The 13,767-nt window shown below is 43.1% G+C and overlaps 1 protein-coding gene across 6 annotated transcripts in view; it reads left to right on the top strand.

Moving 5' to 3' along the window:
* The window catches only part of spag9b (sperm associated antigen 9b), a 59,236-nt gene that overhangs the window by 42,295 nt on the left and 3,174 nt on the right, over positions 1-13,767 (top strand). For 3 of the 6 annotated variants that reach the window (XM_029246572.1, XM_029246573.1, XM_029246574.1), the window contains 17 exons: positions 339-469; positions 739-795; positions 1,430-1,432; positions 2,439-2,612; positions 2,709-2,838; positions 3,348-3,437; positions 3,547-3,714; positions 5,913-6,084; positions 6,172-6,408; positions 6,666-6,870; positions 7,126-7,248; positions 8,401-8,481; positions 8,812-8,879; positions 9,004-9,152; positions 10,111-10,282; positions 10,464-10,577; positions 13,339-13,515. In XM_029246572.1, the coding sequence (XP_029102405.1) occupies positions 339-469; positions 739-795; positions 1,430-1,432; positions 2,439-2,612; positions 2,709-2,838; positions 3,348-3,437; positions 3,547-3,714; positions 5,913-6,084; positions 6,172-6,408; positions 6,666-6,870; positions 7,126-7,248; positions 8,401-8,481; positions 8,812-8,879; positions 9,004-9,152; positions 10,111-10,282; positions 10,464-10,577; positions 13,339-13,515 (2,251 nt within the window). The remainder of the gene's footprint in view (positions 1-338; positions 470-738; positions 796-1,429; positions 1,433-2,438; positions 2,613-2,708; positions 2,839-3,347; positions 3,438-3,546; positions 3,715-5,912; positions 6,085-6,171; positions 6,409-6,665; positions 6,871-7,125; positions 7,249-8,400; positions 8,482-8,811; positions 8,880-9,003; positions 9,153-10,110; positions 10,283-10,463; positions 10,578-13,338; positions 13,516-13,767) is intronic. The other 3 variants (XM_018761898.2, XM_018761897.2, XM_029246575.1) reach the window with 1 other exon arrangement.

Here is a 13,767-nt window from a genome sequence, read left to right on the forward strand (position 1 = left end):
AAGTAAAAGAAAATTACATAATTGAGTTTGCCAACAGATAGATGTTCCAGTTGTGGTTATGTCTATGAATGTTTCTTGGTTTATACTCTGAATCAGAAAGTCATTAATGAATTTGTCTGCATTGTTCTATTTGCAGATTGATTTATTGTCCAGAACTTTAGTTTTTTTTTTTTTTATTTTATTTAAAAATACATATTTCTGCTGCTTTGTGAAAAGACAAATTTGAGTTGTAAGGTCAGCTGCGTATCATGAGATGTGCAGAGACTCTCAGCTGTAGTGGTGCAGCAGTGGTTGGCCATGGGGGTTGGTTAGTCCACTGTGCTCTCATGAACCTACAGAGCGACGTGCCCACAGCACAGAGGAAGCGTTTCACACGTGTCGAGATGGCCAGGGTCCTAATGGAACGGAACCAGTACAAAGAGAGGTTAATGGAACTGCAGGAGGCTGTCAGATGGACTGAGATGATCCGGTAAATGGGGAAGATGCACACTCACACGAAGCACAAATAGACTGTCCATTGTGTTGTACTGCAGTACTCTGTTCATCAGTCAATGTGTTGTCAAGGTATTTTGTCCTCATTGACGGCCAGAGTCTGGGATGAATACTGTGTTTTTGGCAAATCAGGACAATATTTATCTTTCTTTCCTCTTAAAGAACTGCATAAAATAGCTTAACAAACAAACAGTACCATAACCTCATTAGTGTTATTTTATTAATTTTTTTTTCCCCTCTGCACAGAGCTTCGAGAGAAAACCCGGCCCTTTCTGAGAAGAAGAAGTCTAGTATTTGGCAGTTGTAAGCCCTTTTCCACACTACTAACACAAAACTTAGCAAAGAATTCATGATGTGGGTTTTTTGCTGTTTTGGTGGTCATTCAGTACATTTCCTTTCTTTTTGTCTTTTGTTTCATTTTTTTTTTTTTTTTTTTTTTTTTTTTTTTTTTTTTTTTTTGTTCTCCAGGATGTAGGTAAATCTTAAAAATGATCCTCAAATTTGTACTTGCACTGGATATGATCCCTATGAAAACCTGGAATACATTAGGATGGGAGTGGCACTTTTACTGAAACACAGCCCAGCCAGGCTGGTGTTTACCTTCAGAGCTTCAGAGATCATTTCTTTTTCTTATATGTGCTGTAAATCGTACAGCCCCATTTAATCGTAATCCCAAAATCCATTCTGATCATACTATTCCCATGTATTTTGAGTATAGTACCGAGTACCAGTATTTTGCGTTTCCTTTAAATGATGCCAGTCCCTTTGCTAAGTATTCCTAGAGTGAATTCTGGTATCTGCAAGAATGATTCTGGTGTGGTTTCATTTTTGGTTATTTTTATGCTGCATCTTTTTAAGAATCCATTCTACTCTCCTGCTCTGTACCTCTCCTCTATCCTCCTATTACTCTGCCTCATGTTGTCTTGTCTGTTTGCAGAAGGTGTGTGGGGGGGGGGGCAGGGCTGGGTGTCCCTGGTGTGTCATTATTATTCCTTGTTTCCTTTGTCAGGGTGAGAGTAGGTCTTGTAATGGTGAGGTCTATATTAACAAGACTGAACTAATAAGAAGCATTTGTATTAACAGAGGTGCTAGAGCTGCTTTGAAGTATCCAAAACTAAGCTGTTTGATAGGTAATTTTTGAAAAAAGGAAACACCCCTGTATTATGAGAGCTGTCAGGTGCCCATCATATGAATGCTTATCCAGAAATTTTAAAGTAGTCTCTTAATTTCTTTAAATTCCAGCTTTTATATGAAATTGAGAATTTTGAAAAGAACAATTTGAAAAATGCTGTAAAATAGAATTTGAGAAAACAAAGGACCATTTAACCAAATTACACTTATCCTGTACAACTGGCGTCAGCTGAAGCATAACTCAGCTGAGATTCGGGTTCTGATGCATTTTTGATGTAGCTGACAGGCTACAGTTGGGTCTTCAGTGTGTATAATGGAGACCCCAACTATAAAGCATGCTTGTACATAAGTGAAGGAGCGTCCTGGCCTCATTCTCCTTGCCCTTGCTTTGGTGGTTCTCGATGAAGATCATAATCAGAGGAGGAAGCAGATGGAATGCTTTGACTGTCTTCTTGCCCTCTAGCATGTTGCTAATGCTGAATCAGATTTTTGTGAGATACAGAAACATGCCTGAGCAGTTTGCTTATGAATGGTTTGGAGGTTTTCTTCATTCTTGTTTCTGTTTTCTTCTCATTTTTCATCAGCAGTCTTACACCAAAATAGAAATTTAACCCACTAGGTAATGTGTCGGCATGCATCAGCTGGTTGGACAGGTGACTCTTGAGATGGTGGTCAGTGTGTGGAGGGTGTGTCGGTGTTGAAGTGGACTGGCGTTGCCGAGGGGAAGGCTTGGGGGTCTAAGGGGCTAAGTGTGGGTGGGCTGCTTGTGTCTGCATCTCTATTAGCCTTTCTGTCTCGTCTCTCCCCACCCCCAGTTTCAGCCGGCTCTTTAGTTCCTCCGGCACAGCCACCAAGAAGCCAGAAGCGCCGGTCAACGTCAAGTACAACGCACCCACCTCTCACATTGTGCCCTCGGTGAAAAGGCGAAGCAGCACGTTGTCGCAGCTCCCCAGCGACAAATCAAAAGCATTCGACTTTCTCAACGAAGAGTGCGTAGAGCCCTGTCCTCAGTAGGTGGTGACTTTGCTTCCACGTAGCGTGCTCTCGACTCTCGGTTCATTTTCTGATATGTGTCCTCCCAACAGAACGGACTCAGGTAGCTTGGCATCACGCAGGGAACAGAAGAGAGCTCAGTACAGACAGGTGAAAGCGCATGTGCAAAAGGAAGATGGGCGAGTGCAGGCCTGTGGCTGGAGCCTGCCGCAGAAGTACAAGGTTAGCGTGACTGGACCACGGATGGTCAAGTGCACTTTGAGATCACATGTTTAGCACTGAAACTCTGAGTGAGCTTGACCGTCATATGTGGACTTTATATTATATTATGCTTCTTTTGGAAACACCAGGATAACACCATGGAGTAGAGACTGGACTGCATACACATGGAGCACTTATTGAGCCAAATATTGCTCCGATTCCCCCCCCCCAGCACAACATTGCACACATTGCACTTTTATTTAACCTTTAAAATTGGACTACACATAATTGTATCCTACTTTATTTTATTATTCATTCTTTCCTATTTTCATCATTATATATTCCTGCAGTATGTTCCTGATTGCCTTGTTTATCTGTACCACGGACAGTCGGAAAAGCATTTCACTGCATGTCGTACTAAGTATGGTTGTGCATGTGACAAAACATAAAAGCATTTTCCGTTATATTTTGAAGGTATTCCCTGTCTTGTGAGTGTGGATGGTCATGAATTTATTACCCTCTCATCTCAGGTCACCAATGGTGGTCAGGCAGATAAGATGAAGAATTTACCTGTGCCAGTGTACCTGAGACCCTTGGATGAGAAGGATGCTTCTATGAAGGTAAGGAAATTGTTAGTGTGTTATAATCGAAGCATCATGTAACTGGTGTCGTTACTGCCCCTGACTAACATAGATGCATCTCAAACCATTCTTGTCTCTGTTCTCATAGCTTTGGTGTGCTGCTGGTGTCAACCTGTCAGGTGGGAAGACACGTGATGGGGGCTCCATAGTGGGAGCCAGTGTCTTCTACAGTGATGTGGCTGGGGCTGACAGTGATGTCCCTAGGCATAAGAAGGGCTCACAGAGCAGCCTGGACCGGCTGGAGCAGGAACTCAAGGTAACGTGTTTATGTGGGACGTCACTGGAAAAATGTGGTCACGGTCGCATCTTCAGGATTGTCAATCCTTTAGTGAATTGTATGCGGTGTGTATTTTAATTAATCACAGAGGGATTTGGGATTGTTTACTACATGAAACTGGTCCCACTGCACACCTGAATAGGTCTGCATTTGGACTTGCCTGAGGCCATGTTAGTAAAACACTTTTCCTCCAGCTTCTTCAGGTCACTCTGTGCATGTTGTAGGGGACAAGACAGGTTGTTAACCAGGCTATTATGTAGTCATTGAAAGAGCCATGTTGCTGTACCTTTTAGCATGATACTCAAACTAAATCAGATTAAATTCAGTAAGAATGTATTTATCTGGGGGGGGGTGCGGTGGCGCAGTGGGTTGGACCACAGTCCTGCTCTCCGGTGGGTCTGGGGTTCGAGTCCCGCTTGGGGGTGCCTTGCGACGGACTGGCGTCCCGTCCTGGGTGTGTCCCCTCCCCCTCCAGCCTTCCGCCCTGAGTTGCCGGGTTAGGCTCCGGTTCCCCGTGACCCCGTATGGGACAAGCGGTTCTGAAAATGTGTGTGTGTGTGTGTGTGTGTGTGTATTTATCTGTACAAATGGGTGAAGGTTTTTTGTTTTTAGTAGTAATTTTTAATACTCATTTGCTCATTGGGTGCATGGCTTGGGGAGTACACTCTGGTTGGGATGCCAGTCCATCACAGGGTAGCCACACAGCTACACATTTGCACACAGTAAGATGCTATGGACAAGTTAGGGTGGCAAATATGTAGAAATGGATTCCATCCATTCATCCATCCATCCATCGAACAGGGTGGTGGTGATCTGGAGCCTATCCTGGAAGCCTTGGGCAAAAGTCTCTGGGGGGGGGGGAGGAACACCCTGGACAGAATCTCAGTCCGTCACAGGGTCGCCCATACAGATTCAAACACACACTCACCCAGTCACAGACTAAGGACAGTTTATCCACCTGAAGTGCATATCTTTGGGCTGTGAGAGGAAACCAGAGCACAGAGAAGAAGCCCACATGGACACAGGGAGAACATGCAAAGTCCACACAGACTAAGCTGGATTCGAACCTACGCTGGAGTAGCCCAGGGACTGAGGCAGCTATGCTATTTGCTGTGCTGCTGTGCTGCTGTGCTGCTGCTGAATGTGTAATAGTTCTTCAATTTGTTCTACCAAATTATTTTTTTAAGTAAAGATAGTGTCTATTTATGCCTAAGACAATCTGACAATTTTCACTCACCTCAGTAGATATATTAATTTTGAAACACACTTTTTCTCATTGTGATGGTAAAAAATGAATTGATTCCTCACATAATCTTAATTGTATCAATATACATTTTTTCTTATAGATGCGTTACTGATTTTTTTTCCACATGGTGTACACAGTAGTTAAAGTAAAGAATCTTAGTCATTTGAAATAATTGACAGAGTTATTGTAATTACATAAAGAAAATTGTTGGGATGTAGGGAGATCACTGTTTTGCATTGAGTAGAAGACTTACTTTCCCAGTGAAAGCAACTTTTCAGCTGGGTTTAGAGCAAAGCAGTTGGATCCAATTGGATATAGGTGTTCTAGGTTCTCCACTTGTTTTCTTCCTTAATCTCTGCCTTCCTGGCTGTTGTCTGCCATGTCCTGATGTCATGAGATATCTCTTTACCTAACTCAGTCAAAATCTTTTGCAAATGCAGCAAGTGTTAATAAAAGCTTTTTGCAGTGCATGTTATGATAAAGGGAGAACAGTCACAGGGAGAGGAATGTAATCTTTTGCTTGATTTTTGTATGTGGTGCGTAGAATATATGCGTTTCTAAAATTTATGTTAGATTAACATTTACTCATTTAGCTGATGCTTTTCTCCAAAGCAACTTACAATGTTAATGTATTTACTATTATTTACCCATTTGTACAGCTGGGTCATTTTGCTGTAGAAATTTTAAGTACCTTGGTCAAGGGTACCATAGCTGGAGGTGAGAGTTGAACCTGTGACCTTTGGGTCCAAAGGAAGCAGCTCTAACCACTACACTACCATCTTAACATTTTGGATAAAGTGGCAGATTGTTTTGAAATCTGTCTCTGTGCACTTGGGGGGGGGGCAGCGATAATTGCCTTTGACTCTGCAAGGTGGATAAGCAGCTAAATGATGCAGTGCTAAATTAAGGAATGATCTCCGGTTGCTGGCAGGAGCAGGAGAAGGAGCTGCGACAGCATGAGGAGCTCTCCAGCCTGGTGTGGATCTGCACAAGCACTCACTCCACCACCAAAGTCATTGTCATCGATGCCAACCAGCCCGCCAACATCTTGGAGAACTTCTTTGTGTGCAACTCCCACGTGCTCTGCATTGCTAGTGTACCAGGTTGGAGCAGTGTGTCGCAGTCGTGCCCATGTTGTCGATACTGTTTTTCCTGCTAGGTTAGATCTTTGTGATGGTGTTTCCCCTCAGGTGCCCGGGAGACAGACTACCCTGCTGGGGAGGAGGTGCCACAGGAGACGGAAATGGGTCAGGGTGATGGTGCCTCCCTGACGGGCAGTATGGCCAGCGGCAGTTCGGTGGGCAGCGAGGGCACACTGGGGGGCATCACGGTGGTGGGCTGCACTGCTGATGGTGGGGGTGCCATCCCGCAGACTGTCTGCACATCTGTCAGCGCTCCCCCAGAACCCAGCGCCCATGGAGACACTGGTGCGCAGCTTTCAGTGCTTCATGTACACATCGCACATGACCGACACCGACATCCCTGTTCCTCCCAGAATCGGCGAGGGTGCACAGATGTGCCACCGTACAGCAGGAAAACATTTTAATCCAGCACGTGTTCAGTACATCAATGGCAACTTTCATTACATTAGCAGTTCAAAGGGGTGCATATGTGCTCCACGCAGAAGAGACGGCACACAAAGCCTTTTTTGTGCAGGTACACATGGGTGTCTTTTCGTCTGCAGGGGAGCTGTCCTCTGCAGACCGCAGCCCAACGGAGGACACGGCAGAGGCAGAGGAGGCCACCGAGGCCACCGAGGCCAGTGCAGGGACTGGAGAGGAGGGCGAGGGGCTCGATATGAGCCAGCCAGGCATCTACACAGAGCACGTGTTCACGGATCCACTGGGGGTGCAGGATCCTGCTGATCCCCAGTCCTCGTATCCACAGAGGTAGAATGTGCTCAGTTATACACGTGATGTGAGAGAGATGGCAAAACTTCTGGCTTCTCTCTTTTCTTTAACAGCAAAAGGATTTTAGTTAAAGAAACCATTAATTCTTTAGTTTATAGACATGCTATTATTGCAGCAACACTTATTTGATGAAACCCAACCTCAGGGGGGACGTTATTTCTTCGAAGTGTGTAAATATGATAACCTATTATTGCTACCTTAGTAAAGTTCGTTTGCCACTCTTCATCTTCCCAGGGAGTCTGATCTCGTGAAGGATGGCATAGCCTCTCTCCCTGACGAGCAGGACCTGATGAGGGAAGAGGCGCAGAAGATGAGCAGTGTGCTGCCCACCATGTGGTTAGGGGCCCAGAATGGATGGTGAGCAACCTGCAACTTGGTTAGGCTTTCACTTGCAGTAATTCCTTTATCCAGTGTATGGAACTAGATAAATCTTAAAAGAAAACATTAACAAGGGAACAAGAAAAGTACTAATAAGAGCAGAGGTGATTCTTAAATCAGTAATTGCATAACAAATAGTATTTTTATTTTTCATTTTTAATTGCAAGATGAAAAGCAGTGCTTTGAGCTGTCCCAATGGTTTGATCAATCCAAAACTAGCCAGATGTGAATGTTATTTTTGTCAGTAATCTGCTACATTGCCTTCATTTTAAATAAGTTACATAAGGCTAACAGGTGACAGCTATTGGCTGCTCTGCCTCGGGCACAGCAGACCCATCTGACATATGAGATGAGATGAAATAATCCGCTACATTTATATCTAACAGTGAGCAATACCATTTCCCTGATTTTCAGGTCCGATTCCCAAGTTTGTACTTTTTTCTTATATGATTATTTATATATTCCATTTTATACCATTGCCTTTGCTTAATAACAGTGCTTAGTACTTAACAGTAGTACTGTATCAGTTACAGTACTACTTTAAGATAGGCAATATACTGCTTGACATCACATAACAGATGGCTGTTATTCTGGCAACATGCAGAAGAGTAAAAGGTCATAACACTGATTCAGTGTAATCTTTAGAATCAGGATTGATTTGAGAAGAAGTAAAGTTCACTGTAGACCCATTCAAACTCGATCACATTGCCCAGCACTTGTGCCTTAGCATGTATTGTTTTGGGAATGTGCGATGTGTAAAACCACATTTTGCAGTTGGCTAAATGACATTACTCTCTTGCTGGGTACTTGATGGTACTTGATGATGTCCCATATCAAGTACTGTGTGAGTTCAGTTTAACATCATTCAGCGCACTTTACTTTAAAAACAGTCTTTTTACAAAACCGTCCACACGGCTTGTCTCCCACCAACCGTATAAAATAGTCTGCAAAGGCATTTTCTCTTCATAAAGTGACCCATGTGTAGGAAAAGAAAGTATTTGAAAGCTCCTCTTTGTAGTAAACCATTAAATCAGTCTTTTTGTCACAGTGAAAGGCAACAAATCCCCTGTACACATCAGAATTACTTTGTGTATTCAGGTGACAAACACTTGACTCTTTGCTCACTTCCAGTGTGTATGTCCATTCTTCGGTCGCCCAATGGAGAAAATGTCTCCATTCCATAAAGCTGAAGGATTCCGTCCTTGGCATTGTGTGAGTACTAAGCGTAAAATGTGTGTATCTCTTTGACGGATTTCCGCTTTGGAGTATACATGTATGTTTGCAGTGTTACATTACTTAATTTGTGGTGGACGGTCCATAAGTATCCATCTGGATAATAGTAAAGAAGTTGTATTAGCTTGTAAAGCAGAATGTCAGTGGTCGGCAGTCTGTATTAATGTTCTGTCTGTTTGTGTTAGTCCTTCAGAGACCATTTTAATGCAAGTGAATGCAAATATTTAGGGTTAAATGACCATCTGATGAAGCAGATGTGTCCTCTGCCTGGGTCCCTGACATTGTTTTACTTGTTTGTCTCTGAGGTAGGCATGTGAAAGGGCGAGTCCTGGTGGCCCTAGCTGATGGTACACTAGCCATCTTCCATCGAGGAGTAGGTAAGGCTTTCTTCCCGTTGGAATGTGGGAGGCACCATCTGCACGTCTGCCATCACCCACTATCACCAGGAAGGGCTCCAAACCTGTCTTGTAACTCTTCATACCATTTTGTTGTCCTACACAGATGGCCAGTGGGACCTGACTAACTACCATCTGCTGGACCTTGGCCGACCACACCATTCTATCCGCTGCATGACAGTAGTACACGACAAGGTGTGGTGTGGCTACCGAAACAAGATCTATGTGGTCCAGCCCAAAGCGATGAAGATTGAGGTGAGAAGAAACAGTGAAAATTCTCCATACTCAAAGCGATCAGTGTAAAACTTGGCTTTTTTCTCACTGACTACCAGATCAGAACCTGGCAGAATATCTAAACTCCACATTTTCGTTGTCTGCAAGATCATGCTCAAAATTTTCAATAATCGATATCGAAAATTCACACCAAACACAAAATAATTGGGGAATCCTTATTATCTATAGGTTTGTTAAATCATGGGTTGCATGTAATTTACAACATTTTCCTGACAGGCAAGAAATGACTATTGGTGTTCCCCTCCAATCAAAAATGGGCTTTTCTTTTTGTTTCATGATGATTTTGCAACACTGAATACATTGAAATTTATTTGGCAGATGCATCTCTAAAGCAATCTTCAGTTTTTATTGTCTAGCATTTAGCTAGAATTGTTGTCCAAGGCATCTTACAATGTTAGATACACTAAACTTCCTACAGCCATTCATCCATCTTAATAAAACAGCAATGTAACACTCTCTCATTGACACACTAAAGCCAACTGAGAGTCACCATTTCATGTGTAACATATGATTGAGGTGTTAGAGGAAACAAGAGCTCCTGGAAGAAACCAGAACACAGAACCACCAACACAGGTAGAACATGTGAAGTCGACAAAGACCAAGCCAGGTTTAAGCTCACATCCAAACCCATAGCCCAGGTGCTGTGGGACACCAGCACTATCCTCTGTCCCTGTCCAGAGCAGTAGCATACAGTAATTGAAAATGTTTGTTCTTTATTGATGCCTGTTATAAAAATGGCTGTCAAACATATTACCAACCCCGTGGATGTACGTACTAGCAAAAACACTATTGGTTTTATTATTCATATGAAAAACCAATGTATGCATTGCTCACACTTTGTACACATGGTACAAAAACATGCCGTTCCCCACGTATTGCTTCATGTGCCAATGATCACCTTCTTATTTCCAACCTATAGAAGTCCTTTGATGCTCACCCCAGGAAGGAGAGCCAGGTACGCCAGCTGGCTTGGGTGGGTGATGGCATCTGGGTGTCAATCCGACTGGACTCCACTCTGCGGCTCTTCCACGCACACACCTACCAGCACCTGCAGGATGTAGACATTGAACCCTATGTGAGCAAGATGCTCGGTATGTGCCTAGTTCTCATCAGAGATGCATTCGTGGGGTGGAAATGTTCGAGCAGTTTTGTGCAAGTTGATCATTGCCTTTGAATCAGTGCTGTAGCACCAGCTGGAGAACATTTATTGTCTGAGTGCATGCACATCCACACACGCACGTGTCAAATGGATCCTCCCATTGTTCTTCTCAGGTACCGGTAAACTCGGCTTCTCCTTCGTGAGGATCACAGCATTGATGGTGTCCTGCAATCGCCTGTGGGTTGGAACTGGAAATGGTGTCATCATCTCCATTCCCCTCACGGAAAGTAAGCCCCTCTGTTCCTTTTGTTTTCCATACGTGTCTGACGCACATCTGCTGTACAGTTACTCCTAATCAGTTGACATCAGCTGTGATCAGAGCAAAGTGTGGCTATGGCTTTTGTGTGCAGACACGAATAACTACACCGCATGATGGATGTTTATTTTCATACAGCAGTTCAATCTGAGTGACACCATGTTCATTGAAGAGAATTGTGTTTGGCTGAGAGCATTGTGATCACATGCCATTACATTGCACATCCACCCAGATCAGGGACCCCTTCTTGGCATTTTTAACTTTTCTTTTAGTAATTCAAAAACTATGAAAGAGAGCGGAAGGGGCAAAATTAACTGTAGTAGAATCGCCCTGTTCCTCCAGTGACACGACAGGGGCCGGGATTTTCCTGGACTGGCGGTTCTGGTTGTGAGTAGCCTCGACTGAAAGTGCCAGGGTGGGCTGGGCTCTCATTAACATATTCTCCCTGGTCATTATTCTCTGCTCTCCTCCTCTTGTCACCTCTCATTCAAGCTGTAATTCTTCAGCAGGGACGCTTTATGGGCTTGAGGGGTAAGTGGCAGCTACCAGGCGAACCTGGCTTTAAACCCTCATCCTTTGTTGCTCGCTCGCTGCTTTAACCCTCATTTGGGTTAGTTAATATCCCCCCAGCAATGGCCATCAAAGTCTCAAACATGCCGTGAAGTGGAAATGCAGGAGAGACTATGCTGTGTCTTGTGTTATCACAACATAGGTGTTTCACAGATGGAATTTGCACTAATGCACTAATTTACAGTTAGTGCATTGAAGTTTGAATATTTAGCAATATTTCTTGTAGTTTTATTCCGAACACTGTATGCCTCTTACTGTATTTTACTGTTTTTATATTTAGCTTTCCAGATTTCCTAAATTGGGCTTTATTAATAGTTAATTATTTGTGTGAAATGTGGTTTAAATAATGGATCTTTTAAGTATGCAGCGCAATGGTTCCTTAGGTTGCGAATGGTCAATCCACAAGTTTTTGAATATGCCAACACTGATAAATTTATTTTTGCTGCAATTTCTTGCAGTTTTATCGCCATAGCTGGTAGCATAGTGGTTAGAGATGCTGCCTTTGGATCCAGAAGTCATGGGTTTGAATCCCACCTCTAGCTGTAGTACCCTTGAGCAAAGTACTTATTATATCTTACTCCAGTAAGATTACAAAGCTGTGTAAATGCATAAATAATTGTAGGTACCTTTTTTTCAGTCACTTTTGGAAAAAACGCGTCAGCTAAATGAAGAAATGTAAATGCGTTTCCTCAGCTAACCATCAGATGTCAGCAAAATGCACTGAAACAGAAAAGGAGCATCGGACCACATTAATTCCGTTTGCTTCCACAGTGTTTACAGGGCGAAATGGCCAACAATCAGGATGACAGACAGTCAAGTATGAGCTTGTGGAGACATAAAATTTTTAATTCCAGCCATTTCAAATTTTTGATCATTTTAATGCAACCTAAATTGAAAAAAAATGACAAGTGTTTTCTTTTAATTTGTTATAGCTATATGAGATTTTTACATAGCACAACTTTTGAATCGAGGGGCATCTCTTATTAAACATTTGTTGATTGCAACTCGGTAATAGTGAATGGAGTTACAGACAAAAGAAATTACAAACAGTCCTCAAGTAATGATTGGGTTGAGAAGTCAGATTATTTTCTAACATAAGCATTTATTAGGTTCTACCTGTGGTGTTAGAATAAGTGGTCAAGTTAACTATTATAATTTGAAATAAAGGAGTTGATATTTTTTTACTTTATGTATTGTACGTTGTATTAGTCAGTAGTAAGTAGTGGTGAATTATGAATCACTCCAAGCTTGTTTTAGCCACAATAATAGCAATTTCTACAGAGTGTATGATTAATAGGGGAAAAACATGTTTTACTACAAATACATCATTCAGGCCAGTGAAGATGTGGTTCTGCTGACCAAATGGTCTCTTGCTTTGACCAGAGACTAGTTGCTCATTCGCTCTCCTTTATACGATCCCAGCCCTGTACCTGATTACTTTAACGTTTCTTTTTCTCTTTCACTGGCTGTCCCCCCTTATGGACCTTCTCCCTTGGCTTTGCTCTTCCTTGATTCTGTCTTTTCCTAATCCAAAGATTTCAGCCTTTGGTGACTGATGCATTCCAGCAGAATGCTTAGATTCGCTTACATACCACAAAAGTCACAGTTTGTGCTTAATTCCATGGTTCACTGCTTCTTGTATAACCCTCGGTGGATGTCCTTCATTTGGGCAGCTGTCTTCTGCACTCATCACAGGGCTCAGACTGCTGCGTTTCCATCACAGACGACATTATGTAAACCAGTATGATTTTTGCAGATGCTAGGCCAGCCTTTTTCCTCGGGCTGCTGCTGTGTGTGGTGTGATGTACTTCAGTGCGTCTGAGCAGTGGCACCGGTCACACTGCGTGAGAGGTCGTCCTAGGTGACTGTCGGAAGCAGCATGCTCCATCACGTTGCTTTGAGTTTGGGTTTACGCATGCTTTTCTTCATTTGCTCTTCATGTTGTTTTAGTTTCTTTTCAGTTCAGCACTGGCTCAAGAAGTGTCAGCGCTGCCAGTGTTGTCACTGTGTTCATGGGCCTGCTGCATTTGCTTGGGCCACTTTTCCTTGCAATGTACTTACTCTCAATGATGCAAAATGGACTCATGCAATGACTGAAAGGGTCTTTTCATGTGATGTGCCCCTACTAATTGTTACCTTTCTTTGTGATCTCCATAACAAAGTGAACAAAGTGACCGCTGGGACGGGTAGTCGGCCGGGCAGCGTGATCCGCGTCTACGGAGATGATAACAGTGACAAGGTGACGCCAGGCACCTATGTGCCTTACTGTTCGATGGCACATGCACAGCTTTGTTTCCACGGACACAGAGATGCTGTCAAGTTCTTTGCCGCCGTCCCAGGTAAGCCTCCGTTGGCGGTACAGCTTCAGTTTGAGAGACAATGCAAGTGTGCAGGTTTTCACTTAGGATTAGGGCTCAGCAGTCTGAGCCCTCATAGGGTAGGGAATTCAGGCCAAAAAGTATGAGGACACTTTCTAGAAACCAGTTTTTAACATGTTTGTCAACCCAACTCTTGCAGTTTCCAGAGATAAATGGTACTTGTGGCTCATTTTGCATTCACTCTTCTTACAATTATATTACATTTATTTATTT

This window comes from Scleropages formosus, chromosome 20, assembly GCF_900964775.1.
Source record: "Scleropages formosus chromosome 20, fSclFor1.1, whole genome shotgun sequence".
NCBI lineage: Eukaryota > Metazoa > Chordata > Actinopteri > Osteoglossiformes > Osteoglossidae > Scleropages > Scleropages formosus.